Source organism: Carassius carassius, chromosome 22 (assembly GCF_963082965.1).
Source record: "Carassius carassius chromosome 22, fCarCar2.1, whole genome shotgun sequence".
Classification (NCBI taxonomy): domain Eukaryota; kingdom Metazoa; phylum Chordata; class Actinopteri; order Cypriniformes; family Cyprinidae; genus Carassius; species Carassius carassius.
This window is the reverse complement of record NC_081776.1, coordinates 5,668,528-5,685,868: the sequence shown is the minus strand read 5'-3', so window position 1 is coordinate 5,685,868 and position 17,341 is coordinate 5,668,528. Positions and strand designations below refer to the sequence as shown.

The 17,341-nt window shown below is 36.3% G+C and overlaps 1 protein-coding gene across 2 annotated transcripts; it reads left to right on the top strand.

Moving 5' to 3' along the window:
- Nucleotides 1-276: 276 nt before the first annotated feature.
- On the top strand, nucleotides 277-16,930 carry LOC132098791 (tetraspanin-9-like). 2 transcript variants are annotated; one of them, XM_059504988.1, is made up of 8 exons: nucleotides 277-551; nucleotides 7,222-7,301; nucleotides 13,134-13,325; nucleotides 14,610-14,684; nucleotides 14,953-15,054; nucleotides 15,285-15,416; nucleotides 16,176-16,259; nucleotides 16,376-16,930. In XM_059504988.1, the coding sequence occupies exons 2-8, from the start codon at nucleotides 7,239-7,241 to the stop codon at nucleotides 16,445-16,447; spliced, it is 720 nt and encodes a 239-aa protein (XP_059360971.1). In that variant the 5' UTR covers nucleotides 277-551; nucleotides 7,222-7,238; the 3' UTR covers nucleotides 16,448-16,930. The 2 variants fall into 2 exon arrangements, with proteins under 2 accessions (XP_059360971.1, XP_059360970.1); XM_059504987.1 differs by lacking the exon at nucleotides 277-551 and having other exon boundaries at nucleotides 6,098-7,301.
- Nucleotides 16,931-17,341: the final 411 nt, after the last annotated feature.

The following is a 17,341-nucleotide window of genomic DNA, read 5'->3' as shown; positions in this document are numbered from 1 at the left end:
CATTTGTGTCTTACCAAAAGATATATATAAACAGCTCATATAAAAGTTAGTTTTGACATCTTTAAAGCCGTCAGTTAACATTTTCCAAAGGCTATACATCTTTTCTTCACAGGCTTGAAGGTTTTAGCGCCTAAAAGGCACTTTTTTAGGAATTACAAGCCTCGTTATTTGTAAATATTTTCAACGAATAACCCTAGTGTGGGATTGCGTGTGCACGGGCGCCCCCTACTGGAGATTGTCAGCAGAGTTTTCCTGTGGATTGACCGTAAAAGTCACGCCTCTCCATCTTTCCTGCGCCACTGTTTCCGTTCGTGGGAAAACTTACTGCCATTCCGATTTTTTCCAATAGTTTTTTTCGGGCTCCGGAACTTTTTTTTTTGACTAATGTTACCATGAAATCAAAGGCCTGCTTACTGATAGTTTATATGCGTTTTGTTTCTACTGGTTACAATTAAAACAGTCTTTACCTCCAACAAAAGCAAACGAAAGTGAGAAGAGTTACTCTGAAATAAAAAGGCTAGGCGGAAAACACAAGTTGTGCTTCCAACAAGGTGAGTAAGGCTTAAAAAAAAGGTCAATAGTGTTATTCTTATCAGTATTTTTTATATTTACGGTTGTTTATCCTGCTATGGAAGTACGTACCCTTAGCTTGTCGTGTTGTTGATGTTTATCAGTTGCTAGTAGCCTATGTGTAGTTATATCCGTTTAAGCAAATACTTAACGTTACAGTTTTGATTTGTTAAGTGGTTACAATGTGGTATTTAAACAAAAAACGAACGTATGCGAAAGGTTAAATCCGTCAAACTAGACCAGTCTGTCTTTCTTAGTAGGAAAATCTCTGCTACTACGGAAACGTCTTGATATGCGATATTACGCAGATGTAGACGAGCAGCAGATGAAGCAGATTTGGTGCTGTGTATGTCTACTAAAAGGAGTGCATCTGTTCAAGACCTACAGTTTAATCAAACTAGGCTTCTTTGGCGTTCAATTAAGTTTCCATGAGTAGTTCTGTGTGTGTGTGTGTGTGTGTGTGTGTGTGGGGGGGGGGGGGGAGCCGCAGGCTGCGTGATTAGCGCTACACTGGAATGTGCAGAATTGGCGCACCTAAAAAGCGCATGTCTAGTTTAAAGCAACTGCGTGTGTCTCATGGAAACACTGAACATATTTACACGCACATCATTTGCCTATTATAGACCGTGTTTTGGTTAAGCCTTATATATATATATATATATATATATATATATACGGCTACTGGAATATTACTGTATATTTCAGCATTTTCCGAATATGCCTATAGCTATATTACAGTTGTTGAAGGTAATTAATATGTTATATAGGCTGTAGCACACACACACACACACACACACACAAACAACAGTATTTATGTAAACTGAAACTATTATTTTTTTATATATTCATCTTTTAATATTAATAATTAACATTACTGTTTAAAACAATTGAGGTGGGGGAGACTTTCATATATGACATTTATTTGGAGAACTAGTCAGCATTTTATGTCATTTTAAAAGTTAAGATCCAGAAAAAATAGAATTTCAAGAGCATTTATTCATTTTTTCTCTTGGATTCTCTTATTATATCTTATCAATTACCACTCATCGCTATGGAAATCTGTTGTTGACTCAAGTCTCTCTACTTTACCTACTTTGCATATCCGTCTTGCCAAGTCTTGTCCACAGCCAAATAACAGAGATTGCAATACCGTTAGAGGGCAGTGCATGCCAAAATTCATTGCACCTCCAAAGAGGTCACACGGTTAATGCTCATAGTCTTATTCAAGTGTGAACTGCAGCAGGTCAGAGCACAGCCTCTTTTACAAACAGCAGAAAAATAGAGGCAATGACATAATTTAGGATGGAGACATAACATGACCTCAGGCTGTTATACACAAGAAGAGTACATCCTGTGCTAAATATTTGCATCAAAGGGCATGAACCTTTTATGTAGTTCTTGAGCTAACGTTAAACTCCACACACATGCAAAACAATGTATGCACATTAGACTGCATTTTGGTCAGGTTTTGGGTGCTTAAGTTGAGAGGCATCTAATTCACCTGTTTTTACAGCTAATATCTCATCCATCAAGGGCCTTCTTTCTGTTTTGACAATGAAAATGTAATTTTCTGCAAGGAAGGCATCTTTAAAATTCATGCATGCACAAGCTATTAGAAATGCCATTGCTTTAAACAGTTGGTCTAATGAAAATGCCAGTTGTTATAAAAAATATCAGACAGGCTGTTTCCTGTTCCTGCTGTTGCTTTAGTCATGCTGCATACAGTCATAAAGTCTTAAATTCAATGTGACTCAGGATAATATTACACGTATTACTCTCTAGCATGACCGCGATGTGTGTTGACAGATATTTCAATGATCCAAAAGCTCATTACTAATGTAATAGGCACAAACCCGAGAGAATCGCATCAAAGGCTTTCATGTGTGCAGGAAGTGTTTAAAACATGAGTGTGTGTAGTATATTGCATAATAAATTTATATCACAGACATCTTTGCTGCAGAATTATATAAATTGGCATCAGAAGAACCATTATAAAACCTTGGTTGGGGGCAATATTAGCCCTAAAAGCATGCATATTTCACCTGCAAAATACTGTTTTTAACATATTATGATTTGTGACCTATTAATCTAGCATGATGTAGTGTGTACTATTGCACAGTTAGTATTCAAATAGTATTCAAATTATTTTTTTTACAATGAGTTTATATTTGCTTATGACACAGACACACCATACATGACTTCACCTATATCTTCATGCCATTTTTAAATGGTGTAGCTACTGTTTAATTCTTAGAAAGGAACAAGTAAAATAGCCTTTTGCTTGCTGGAGGATGAAATCAGCACTCATTTTGTTTCATCATTCCCAAAACGCAACTTCCATTTCCCTGGAAAATGTTAGAATGTGCTTTTTGCCAGCAAGTCAGCCATTCCCTGGATGGGGATTTGATGGTAGTTGATTTACATATAGGGCAGAATGTTAGGGAATACATCCCTCTTGAGTGCCTGAGAGTGCACTTTACATGCAAGTCAGCTCGTCTTGCATGCAACGAAATGTCCTCTTTGAAACCACAGTCATGTGCGATGAGAAATATTGTTATGAAGACACAAAAAGCTTGTTGTCTCAGAAGGATCTACTGTACATTGTCAATGAAAAGTGTACAGAGAGAAGGCATATCTAAGTGTGTGTGTGTGTGTGTGTGTGTGTGTGTGTGTGTGTGTGTGTGTGTGTGTGTGAAGTGCTGAGCAGATTGGCAGGCAGATGTTCATTATAGGGTTCTATGAGTTGGCAGATTGTGTTTCCTCAGAGTCTGTTTAATTAATACTCCTTAAACACACATCTGGGCAGGATTTACTACATATGGTGGAGAACAAAAATCTATTCTATAAATTTAATGAGAAATATTAAAAATTCTGCACTATTATAATAAAATATATAATCAAATATAATATTTTAGTTAGTTAATAGTTTTTCAAATAATTTTTAAGAATTGAATACTTTCATTCAACAAGGAAAGTGACGTGACATACAGCCAAGTATGGTGACCCATACTCAGAATTCGTGCTCTGCATTTAACCCATCCAACGTGCACACACAGCAGTAAACACACACACAGTGAACACACACCTGGAGCAGTGGGCAGCCATTTATGCTGCTTCACCCGGGGAGCAGTTGGGGGTCTGCAAGGCTTGAACCCACAACCTTAGGGCTAGGAGTCAAACTCTCTTACCACTAGGCCACAACTTCCCCTCAAACATTAGCCTAAATAGTTTAAATGTGACACTTATAATGTCACATAAGACATTTATAATGTTATAAAAAGAAATATATTTCTGAAGGATCATGTGACACTGAAGACTGGGGTAATGATGCTTTGCATAACAGGAATAAATTAAATTCTAATACATTCAAATAGAAAACAGTTACTTTACATTGTAATAAAATTTCACAATATAACTTTTTTTTCCTGTATTCAAATAAACGCAGCCTTAGTAAGCATAAGAGACTTTCAAAAACTTTAAAAATCTTATGGCCCCAAAATTTTGAATTAGATTATAATAATTACATAAAAATAATAATACATTTTAGAACTTCTCAATCTAGTGCAATAGTCATCTCTTGAAGACTTTTCCAAAAATACAAAGTTCATAATTTTCTGGCATGATTTACATAATAACTTTGCACCAACATGCACGCTCAAGAGATTTAAGAAATTGTACTAAAACAGTAACAGCATGAAATACACACTCAACAAGACTTTGGTTAACATCAAGAGGAAACAATGAACTTTACGAACACATCTTTTACTCTCTCTGTCGTTTTTCATCTTCTCTCTCTCCGTCAGATATCTTGAAATCCTCTTCTCTGTATGTGTAATAAATGAATGCTGTTCCTGACTGTTGATGCGTTAAGTACCCGTGAACAGATATTCTGCTCTGCTTCTTCTGTTATGCTTTATTCAGGCACCCAGACATCAGCCACTTGAGACGCACAAGCCATAAAATATTCAAGAATATGTATAAAATATTTTAATAATATAAGGCCTAGTGGTTAGAGAGTTTGACTCATAACCCTAAGGTTGTGGGTTTGAGTCTCGGGCCTGCATACCACGACTGAGGTGCACTGAACCCCCAACTGCTCCCCGGGCGCTGTAGCATAAATGGCTGCCCACTGTGTGTGTTCACGGTGTGTGTGTGCACTTTGGTTACTATAGATAATGATTTGAGAAACAGCCCAGTCATAGCATCTGTCAGTCATGACCAAAGTTTTGTCTGGATGTATAAATTAACATTAGTTAGCTAATCTATAATGAATAAACATGAATTAACAATGAACAATAACATATTTAAAATTAGCTACATTTTTAAATTAAATTGTTATTTAATTGTTTAAACTCATTATTAAATACTTGTAAAATGCTGTCCATAGTTTAAGGTAATTGATTAATCTTACGACAGAAAAAAACTGTAAAAACATACACAGAGACACACAAAAAAAACTTTTAAAAATAGGCTAATTAAAAACTACGATATACATTTCTGGGAGGTCCTCAAAAGTGTATAAATCTGCTGCCTGTGTGTGCAGCTGTGGGAAAGTATTGTACACCCTTGCAGCAAAGTAAACACTGTTCAGTTAATAAATCCTCTCTAATGAGTTTTCTGAGAACATCAGATCTCACAAAGCCACCGCAGGGTGAATCACACACACACACAATTTAATTAGAGTGGAAAGAGCTCCAGAGGGAAAAAATTAAAGCTAAAAAATTCATATAAAATAGTCACAGGACAGTGACTCTACAGAAAATATCCCCCCAAACACACATATGCATGTTAAGATAGGGACATACCATGATTTTTATTTCTTTTATATTAACCAAATTATAATACTTCAGACTAAGCCTAAAAGAAATATATATTTTTTTACATTTTAGAGTAAAAAAAAAATCATATTTATTATACATTTCCAAACTATGAGATAACCGGTGGTATATTTTGTCAGATTTTGCAAAATTTTGTGTTAATCTTAGTTGTTATTACAACACAGTTGTGAGGTATAGACCTATAGTCTATAGACCTACAGTCATTTTAATGGTAGAAAACTCTGGAAACATGGATTGTGTAAATTAAACGTGACAAAGTACCTTGAGTCAGAACAATCTGTTAAACTGAATGTACTCTATGTGCTTAATTTAGACCTAGAATCAGTCTGTTTTACAAGCTGTCTCATCCACGCCTCACTGAAGCTCACATTAGAGGTCAGTAAGCATCCTAGCCAGTGGTTAAATCAGGATCACTAGCAACAAGGAGTCTTATTAAATGTGACATTGGTTTGATAGATTGAAATGGGAATGAGAGACTGCAGCCTGAACTGGCAGCTGAAAGTTTGTAGCTTTAAACTCCTCAAAGCTGAAGGTGATTTATTCATTTGAAGCTGTTGAGCTAAGCAGTTGTTACCTATCTATCTGTATCTGTCTATCTTAAAATATCATCAGCACAGACATTAGTATGAAAGCCCTGGATTAATGGATTGATATTTTCAGCAGGCAGTAATACAAAGCAAATGCTTTTCTATGTCTAAAGTGTATTTCAATGTGTACTGTGTTTAAAGGTCATGAAGATCAACATCATACAGTGCCAAAAACAACATATCAGATGCCCTCTTTACCCTAATGTAGCATGGCAACAGAAAAATGTCCTGGAATCTTTGGCACTGCATGATCTCGCTGCAGAATTGCTCGAGATGGCATCTACACATAGACAAAATCATACATAAGACATACATGTGCTAGGATTTGATTTATTCCCTCAATTAGCTTTAATTTTTCCCGCTTGGCTAATGACTCTTTTAAACATACATGGGAAGGGAGATAATGCATTCATTGACCTGCAAACAGATTGGCCGGAGTGCAGGAGGAGGAGCAAAGGAGAGAGAGAGGGATGAACGAATGCAGGTAGGAAGATGCAGAGAGAGGGACGGAGCGCTGGTTGGGATGGGAAGAGCCGGGAGAGGAGATCTCTAATAATAGCACTGCAGGGAAGCAAGAGCGTGCAGAAAAAAGTGGTACATGCAACAAAGCGAATAATGCAGACGCAAAGCAATGGAATAGTACAATGGAGCAAGAGCGGAGAAAGTTGAAGGCACATTCTCTGCTTTCCCCCTAATACGATAGAAACCGCGGAAAGGGGAAAAAGACAAATAGGAAATACAGGAAGAAAGATGCTCTCAATGCAAAGGAATTACAGAGCAAAGACCTTGAGAAAAACCTCTCCTTAGAAAGCTTTGACCTCTGAAGTTCTTGTGTTTTTGTGAGTACATCTGTTTAAGTTAAATCTGACTCTTTCAAATGGCATCTTTGGACACGTGTTAAGTTGCAGCTTGTGTGAGTGAAACATGCCTTCCGCTCGGCCTTCTTCTGAGAATGCAGAGACCTGAGAGCCACGAATCCGAGGTCCAGCGGAGCCCGTCATTGGACAGCGCAGAGTCAGAATTCACCCGGGCGGCCCGTCGGGGTCAGCGCCTGGCCGTGGGGGCCTTTTACGGCTCCCGGGGGTCAAATGTCAAAGATCAAACAGCACAGAGTGACAGAGCCTTGGTCGTGGTCCCGCCGGGGGGGAAGCCTCAGGATAAGCGCGTATCTGCCAGTGGGAAGTACGTTGTGTTTTACCTGGACTTGTCTTTTGTGTTGCTCCTAGAGTTTGAGAAACTGAAGATGGCTCGTGGATGCCTGTGCTGTGTCAAATACATGATGTTCCTCTTCAACCTGCTGTTCTGGGTGAGTATCAAAGTACAGCATGAATGATCCACACTTACTTGTTGTCAAAATGCAGTCTCTTCTCAAAGTGTAAAGTGCAGAGACAATTGCAAGCTAATTGTACAATGATTTCCCCAAAAAGTGAGCATGGTGTCTCTCTGGGGCATTCAAAACAATTTAATTCAGCAATGACTCAGCCAATGATGTGAGTTTAGGGCTAATCATTAGTGATGTTTGCTGAGGCGAGTATCACTGTTATTATTGCTTATACTTGGGGTTAGAGAATTGTCAGAATCCATAATTCAAAATTTTAACCCTGAAGTATTAAAGGAATAGTTCACCAAAAAATGTACATTTGCTTAAAATTAAATCACCCCCGGCCATCCAAGATGAGGATGGTTTTGTTTCATCATCTGAAAATATTTGAAAAAAAACAAAAACAAAATGTATGTCTCTTATTCACCAATGGATTCTCTGCAGTGAATGGGTGCCATCAGAATGAGAGTCCAAACAGCTGATAAAAACATCACAATGATCCACAAGTAACTCCCAATCTCCAATCCTTCAATTGAAAGAAACAAGCAGGTTAACCACTGCTTTTGGGTAAAATACAAGTCCTCTATTCATAACGTTGGATTTTCCAGTTAAAATGTTCTCGACTGAATCAGAAATATGGCCAGACCAAGCACCATTTATAATTTAATAAAAAAGGTAAAAAAAGCTCTAAACAAATATGTTGGTGGATTTTGATGTGAGAGGACAAAAGAGGATGGAGTACTTATGGATTATTATGATGTTTTTATCAGCTGTTTAGACTCATTTTGATGGCACCCATTCACTGCAGATGATCCGCTGGTGAGCAGATTCAGTCCAGGATAATAAGATGTGTGGTGTTTGTGTTTTTCACATGCTGCACGCAGCAGGGTGCCACAGTCATGTATATTTCCGATAAAATAAAAATAGCAGTTTTAGCCTTGAATAAATCAGAGATTAATTAAATCCTAAATCTTTGAGGTTGCTAGAGAATTATTTTTCTAGTATTGTTCAGCTCTAAAATGTATCAGTGGCTTGAAACTGGTAGTTGTGAATGCAATCTGTATAAAATGGTTTCTAATCATGACAATAGTCACAAACAACTGGAAACTCATGCATGGAAATGTGTCCCTCAAAATGTGTAGGATACTCCAATGACACCATCTTTAATTTTCATATATATAAATTATTGTCATTTACTTATACAGTTATATTCAAAATTCTCTTAGATCAGAAATCACTTTGGGCATGACGCTTCTGGGATTAACTGTAGTATTTTGGCAAATACTGATACCACAGTCAAAGTTTGTGAAAATGTCCCGCAGGTATGCATGCTGCAGTGTGAGGCTGAGGGAAGGAGGTTCATCAGGAGGTGTTAATTGCTCTTAGATTTAAAGGCAGCAATACATATTCAGAACCAGAGCATTCAAACAAAACCCCCCGCCTTTTCTCTCGCTCTCTTGCATTCTACCATCTCTTAAAGGCCTGCAGTTTAACTTTTCAGTCATCCGTGTCTATGTTGTTGTTGCTGTGTATCTACAGTAGAAAGTCTGTTTGTCAGATTATGGTTCTGTGAGTTGTGAGATTTTATTCGTTTGATCTGCTGTGTGTCTTGTTGTTTGTTTGATTCTGAGCCAGTTTAATGATAAAAGCACCAAAACACAAGCAGGAAACTTGAGAAAAATCTCCCGACTGATCTAAAATCGCCCACTGCACACAAACCCACATATACACCCATATAATGATGGAAAAGGAAAGATAAAAGAATAAGGAAATTATGAAAAGATTGCAAATGCCTGGAGATTTGACCATGTACACTTTAAACAGCAGGGCGGAGAGGGAATAACAGAAAGATGGAGGAGTGAGAGAGAAAGACAGATAAAAGTCATTTGAAAGCTTTAGATAGAATTACCTTGAGATGGAATGGTTTGTTAAAGGGGTGGCGTGGTTTTCTTTTGGTTCACTGGAATTTAATTTCAGAGTTCGGTTTTCTATTGAAGAGAAATTATTTTTCTGTTTTGAGTTAAGGTTTACTGAGGCTTTCAATAGTCTTCTCAGAACATAATACAAAAACCCTTGATCTCGCTGCTTATGCGAGAGACAGTTGATGTATTGTGTGCATTTTTATTCTATTCTTATATGGAATTTAAATGGGGTGGTAATGATTTTTCTGAGTGTTTTTGGTTGCTGGTAATCTATATTTCATGTGTTTGACATTACTAAAGGCTAATGGCTCTCAGCTCCATGTTTAATACATACTGTAAGTCAGAAAGTTAAGGCAAGACTCACTTCACTCTTCACAAGGTCACAAACACACAGTACACTCATTAGTGTGTGTGTGTGTGTGTGTGTGTGAGGTCAGTTCTGCTTGTGGGCTCGGTTATTAACATGAACAACTAGCTCTTCTGGTCTATTTTTTCTAATACATATTCATCGATTCTGTCTACATTTAGTGAAAAGTTTTTTCCTTTCTTTTGCTTTTTTCCTGTCCTTAGCTTTTTTCCTTTTTATTTTTCCTTTCATTTTCCTTTAATTTCTTATCCTGTTCCTTTCCTTTGTCATTTAAAGTGTCCCATTATGCCATTTCAAATATTGCCTTTCATGCAGTGTGTAATGTACCTGTTTGTGAATGTAAACTATATGCAAATTTATGAAGGTGACAGTGCATGGTAAATCAAGTTTTTGTCTCTCAAAAAGAAGAAAGAATTGACTCTTAATCACCCAAACGAGTCGTCAGGAATTCGAATCCCACTTCTGACACATTTGCATATTGCCCGCCTGTGTTATATTTTGGCCAGCCGTGTTATATTTTGCCAGCCTTGAACAACTTGACCCCGTCCTCAGGGTAAGCATTTTCATGTTTTTACTATTCCTTTCTTTTGTGTGAATTCCTTTTTTCTATCACTTTCATATTTCCATATTTACATCTTTTTTTTGTCTTTTAATTTTCTATTAATTTCCTTTGCTATTCCTTTTTCTGTCATTCCTTTTTTTCATTTCCTGTCTGTCGCCGTTTACTTTTCCATTTCCTTTCCTTTTCCTTATTCCATTCCCCCTATTTTCTTCTCTGTTTTATTCAGATAATTTTCTCTCTTTCTATTATTTCTTTTCCTACCCCTGTCCTTCCCTGGGCTATATCCATTCTTTTGTTTTTTTTTTCTGTCCTTTCTGCCTTTCCCTTATTTATTTCTACCTTTTGTCCTCGTTCTGATTCTTTTCTTTTCTATTCATTCATTTTTTCCTTATTCCTGTTCCTTTCGTTTCCTTTTGTCCTGTCCTGTCCTTGGTCTTTTTTAACCCCAATTCTTTACTTTCCATCCTGACCCAACTTCCCCGCATCCTCTTTGTCTTTGTCTCAGTCTCCTCTCCATGCACCTTGATTGTCTACTTCAGACCCTTTATCTAGTAAATGTGTGCCTCAGTCTGTGTTTGAATGCCGTGCACTGTAAAGAAAACCTCTTTAACAAATAGTCCCCCAGTTCGAAATACAGGATTAGATTAAGAACAACCTCATTATGTAGGATTTTCCAAAAGCAGAGAGAATAGATTGAATTCAGTTTGTTTGTGTGTCTTCATTCTGGTAGTGTGTCATGATGAATACTAAAATTTGGGTTAAAAGCTGTCTGCTCCTGTGGACAGAATAGTCTTACTCTGTGCTCTTCCTGTTTATGTTTTATTCTGTGCTCTCTGGCTTATTTTTCTTGCTTGCATATGCTCCCTAATTATTTCCTCTGAGATTTTTTAATTACTGTCATACTTTTCATTTTCATGGTTTTTAAAGGGACTGTAAGTAGGAATTACTCCCATCTAGTGGTGAAATTATATTTTGCATTCAAACTAATTTTGCTCTCCAGCGCCTCAATTTTTCAAATGCGCGTTGCATCTACGGTAGGCGATATGTACCAAAAAGCTTTGACAGGATGTCTTCTAATAGCACTTCGTTTTGGCGACGATGTTTTCTTCTCCTGTGGCGCGGCATATGTATGGTCCATAATAAGAATGCAATCCAGACTTTTAAACTTGCCGGTGCAGTTTCAAGCGCCTCTCACTGCTCTGCACCTGCGTTTCTGGCTCTGACCGAAAACGCGTTGGCTATGTACTTTTTGTCCCTCTCTGCTATTATAGTTTTGCAAGATGGCGGAACTACATGGAAGCCTCCGTCGACCTACCCGTCCCATGTATATAAAGATAATAAATTCTTCATTTATGAGGATTAGTTTAAACATTGGCATAGGTATTTGTACACCATTGAGGGCATATTTATGAATAAAAATATTGATTTTAGATAATAAAATACCTAAAAAGTTACTCATTGTCCCTTTAAAATTTTCATCATCTTTAACCTATTTTTTTTTACTTGCTCTGCTGCTTCTCTCTCTCTCTCTCTCTCTTTCTCACTCTCTCTTACACACACACACACCTGTTTTATCTCTTATTTTTCATACTCATCATTTTTCAAGTTCAAGGATTCTAATTTCAGATTCTTCATGGTTTTGAGTGCATGCTGGGTATTTTCTTGAGGGAACTAAATGACACAGCTTTTCACCTTCTGTAACACTCAAAAGAAGAGTGTGTGGGGAGCCATACAGCTGCACTGTAGGGCATATCTCGCAATGACACACGTTATATAAGTGTGGATTAACAGAGAACATCTTGGCCTGCTAAATTTTTTATTTGAAGACCTTAAATATATTTCTTTCTTAATATATTTTAACTTGTATTTGTTAATCTTTAAGAACAATAATAATTTAATAACATTGTTAAAATATTTAGCAAAAAATACAGTTTTCATATTGTACATTTACTTATAGCATTAGCTTTAAAATTACATATATATATATATATATATATATATGTATATATAGAGACAAAATAGCATAGACTTTTAATATTAAACATTTATCGATCATTGGCCATAACATGAAACTTATAATTATAATAACAAAAACAATTCAGTAAGTAAAATTCTAATAATGTAATGTACTTTTCAATGTAATCTTTAGCAAGACGATCCATTTTGCACACTGTACAATTTAATATTGCCTAAATTTACTTTTAGCATTTAAAACAAGTGATTTTAATTTTTAGATATTTATTTTTATATTTATTAATTTATTACATGGTAAATTGGGTTAAAACAATAAAATCATGTTTATATTTATAGTTTAAACTATGATTTCGCAATAGTTCAGTAAACAATTAAAATAATTAAAATCTCATGCACACATGTACAACATTGTGCTGCAAACATAACATATTCTGGTTTTCTGTTTGGAGCTCGTCCAGGTGTGTTAGCTAACTTTCTCCTTTTGCCTGGACTTTAGCAGACTGGATTACTTTTACATTTCGGTTGCCCGAGCATGAAATTACAAGAGTTTCTCCCAATATGAGAAGTGAATAAGCATGCCTTCTACTCTCCTACGGTCTAGACCCACACACACACACACACACATATTTCAAACTTCAAAACTTAACAACAACCTTTATTGCGGTTCCATTAGCATTTATATTGCTCTCACAGCAGGGAGAGCTGACACAGGTATTGTTTTGTTGTTTAGGCATGCGCACACATACCTACCTCAGTCCTGCAACGGTAAATACACCTTACCTTGAGTGAACTTGAGTTCACAAAGTGGCACTCCTACTGAGACCTACTGACTTCAGTAAATGAAACAAAAGAGTCAGTTTTACACTTTGGGACACGTAAAAGCCTGACGAAACACTTGTCAAACTGAATGTTTATGCTCGACTGATCCATAATGAATGAGTTTCTGTGTGTTTATTAACATGCAACGCTCTCCCTTATCTGTCTCTCCTCAGCTGTCGGGCTGTGGGTTGTTAGGTGTGGGCATATGGCTGTCCGTTTCTCAGGGCAGTTTTGCCACATTCTCCCCCTCCTTCCCCTCCTTCTCAGCTGCCAATCTGGTCATTACCTTGGGCTCCGTCATCATGGTAACAGGCTTTCTTGGTTGCCTCGGTGCCATCAAGGAGAACAAGTGCCTGTTGCTGAGTGTAAGTCGACACCTAAACTTCCACAATGCACGATGAATAAAGAATGTATTTTTAATCCAGGGTTATTTTAGCCCTGGGTTGGTGTAATTCTGAGTTGTCAAAGGGATACTCCACCCCAAAATAAAAATTTTGTCATTAATCACTTATCCCCATGTTGTTCCAAATGTGTGAAAGCTTCGTTCATCTTTGGAACACAATATAAGATATACTTCATTACTTCACTTACAGTGTTTGCCATTGCTGCATTTTAAATCAATATTTCAGTTAATATTTCAGTAGATCAACATATTCTTATGTTGGTTTTCTGATGTCAATTAATGGTCTCATGTCATGCATGTAAAAAACTGAGTTGGTAACGCAATGTCAGGTTTTTTTTGTCAAACCACTTTTTGCTTTAATCACAGCCTTTAGTCTGTTGGAATTGTTGTTTTAGTTAGTAGTTTAAAAACGTTTTTTTATGATTTTATTATTATTAATTATTACCAGATTTTTTTCTTATTTAACAGATTTAAAAACAATGCTTACCTCCGTTCATAACTACTTACAACATGTTTTTTACATTACCCAGGGTTTAAAAAAATACAGGTTTAAACATATAGTTTAAAGTAATTAATCAAGCAGTTTTTTCATACATTTAATGTAAACTTCTATACGTAAAGATGTAAATAAGTAAGTCTGTATAGTAAAGCATTTGCACTAGCTATCCAGAAGAGTAATCAACTAGTTGGCAGACCATTGTGTACCTGATGTAAATGCTTCACAGTACACAGTATAACACCAGGGGTTTTGTAGCGCTGCATTGATGGAGAGTGTGGGTGTGCAGAGAAAGATGAATGCTGCAAGTGAGAAACAAAAGCATCTCCATTCCCACATTCAAACTGTTTCCATCGTCACGAATAGTGAAAAAACATGCCATATCCCACTTGCTTATAGTTTCTTCTATAGTTAGTTTCAGGGCTTTTGCTTATGTGAACTCTCTAAATGATCTTAAATGTGATACAGTTGACTTAAAACAGGCTTATTGATATATATATTTATGTAAAATATTAAATATACTGACAACAACACATATATACTGACTACTATGTGCATGAATGTGCATAATATACATCTATGTACATGTATGTGTGTGTGTGTGTGTGTGTGTGTGTGTGTGTGTATACAACTCAATAACAGATTAGAATCAAATATTCCATACTATAATAAGTCTATACATGTCTTCTGTAAAGCATTTTATTGTTCTATATAAACAGTTTACTTACTTTACTCTCTTTTTTCTTGTAGTTCTTCATTGTTCTGTTGATTATTCTTCTGGCAGAGCTGATTCTGCTCATCCTTTTCTTTGTATACACGGACAAGGTACAGTATGAACACCAAGCATCACACACACCCCCTCAATCCATATATTACACACACACACATACACACAGAACTATCCACCCCACCGTGCACCAGCTTTCAATACCCACACGAATCCTGACAACAACAACAACAACAGCCCACACACCTGCTCTTCTGGTTAACTCTCTGAGTATTCCTAAAGTTTTCTTCATTTCCAAACATTGACTCAACATGTAACTCATATTTGGATTGCAGATGCATCATGTGACTTTAAATTCTTGTGCAGGTGAGCGAGAACGCTAAGCAGGATCTTAAAGATGGCCTGAGGCTCTATAACACAGACAATAACATCGGTCTCCGCAACGCCTGGAACATTATCCAAGCTGAGGTGTGTGTGGATGAGTGCAGGTGGGGAATACGGTTATCAGTGACAGTAATGGCAGGTCACTGTGAGTTCAGCTGGTTGATTGGGCCATATCTTATACGCAGCTGCTCTCCGCAGAATAATGGAAGATAACTCATGAAGCCCTCCAGTGTTGAACAATAGGCAGGCATCTGCAGAAATGTTCTTGGCTTGGTGTGTAAATGATGAATCTGAATATTCACCCTGTCTCTCAGTGGCAGTGTTGTGGTGTAACTGGTCACACAGACTGGCATGATGCCCTGCAGGAGAAAACAGTTCCAGACAGATGCTGCCAGGAACACTACAGAGACTGCGGTCGCAATGCCACTAACGTCTTCTGGTCACAGGTATGGCCTTTATTAAATTTTTTATTTAATTTTTTATTTTATAATTTGTTTTTATATAAAAAAATTATATATATTTTTTATTTATTTAATTTGATCTGATTTATTTGTTATTTAATTTAATTTATTTAAAAAATGTTTAAAAGTTTTTAAAATGTAATTTAATTTTTAATAGTTTCTTTGCTTTTTTTATTTTATTATTATTTGATCAGTTTCTTTAGTGTCATTTTATATATATATATATATATATATATATATTATTTTAAGCAAAAATACAAACCAGCTAGACTCATTTCCAGCAGTCAAACTGATTGTTTCAGTAGATATGTTAGTGTCAATATATGTAGGTAAATATTGCAGTTTATTGGTGCATATAAATAAAAAATTATTAATCATTTAACACTGATCATTTTAATTTGGAAACATGCCTTGATTATTTTAAACTATATTATACTGTATTTAGATAGTACAGCAAATATAAACAGTAGTTAATGCAGAATTATTTAAACACTACAATGTTTTTGACTCAGTTTTTCTCTTTTTGTTAGCTGGTTTTAGTAGTAAGAAGTAATTTAGCAAATACCGGGGCGAGTTCTCTAATTGAGATCATCATAAATACTCTGTGATCGTCCAGTTTGATAATGTAACTGTATATCCTGCTTAAATAGCTTTAATGTAGTTAGCTGAATAGCCTCCACAACTTTACTCATAATGTTACTACACACTTCTGTGGGCCAACACACTTTCCTTTCTGACTCTTAGGGTTGCTATGAGAAGGTTGAGGAATGGCTGAACGACAACAAACATTTGCTGGGAACCATCGCGATGTGCGTGCTGGTCTTACAGGTACAAACATTATGATTAGACTCATCCTGGAGTGTTTTGGAAAATAGCTGTGCCTCCAATGATGCCACATCCTGTTTGATGCACACCCTTATGATGCCATCTTCTCTGTTCTGCAGCTACTCGGGATGGCATTCTCCATGACCTTGTACCAGCAAATCCACAGGGTGGGAAAGAAGTATGATGCCTAAAGGAAAGCCAGTGTTGCACTACAAAAAACTCAAAGAACACCTAATGTATTGTTTCAAGCCCCGCTTCATGCCATCACAAACTATTATCAGTGAAAATGAAGCTGTAGTTCTTTTTTCTATCAGATTTAATTATGTAGAACAGACTGTAGATATTTTTGCTTGGCTAGTGAGAGGCTAATTTTTTTTGGCCTGAGGGCTGAGAGCTGAAAGGAATACATTGTGAGACGCAGTTATGGATGCAGCTGTTAAGCCAAACAGTCTTGGAAATAGTCTGATAGCGTATGAACTGTTAAAAAAAATGCCCACATCATGTAAAATTGGATTTGGGATATCTGCAATGCTCATAAGAGGATACATTCACCATTTCTTTATTGGACACTTGTGTACACATAGGCCCAGTTCCCTTTGCTGATGTAATATATCAATCACATGCTGTATATATTTCACATTCACATAAGAGTACTGTATATATGCACACAAACAATCCTTGTGTTATGGAGAGTGGGGTAAGACATTGGCATTGCCCCATTAATCTACCCCAAAATATATATTTTTTTGTCAGATTATCAGATATTCAGACAGGCTCTACATTTATTTGTTATATATATATATATATATATATATATATATGAAAATATATAAAATTATAAAAAACATTGTATATTATTATAAATATTGGCTTCAAATATTCTGATTATTTGTAAGGTATTTCAAATTGATTTCACATTTGAAAAGTGTCACAGCTTTTCCCTGCTTTCATTTGTTAGAAGTATGAATGTGTTTATTTGAAAAAAAATAAATAAATAAAATGTATGTTTCATGCATGAGAGAGAGAGTCAGTCATCTGCTCTGTGTCCTGGTGACTCTCTACTCGTCTCTGTCTGCTCTCTTTGT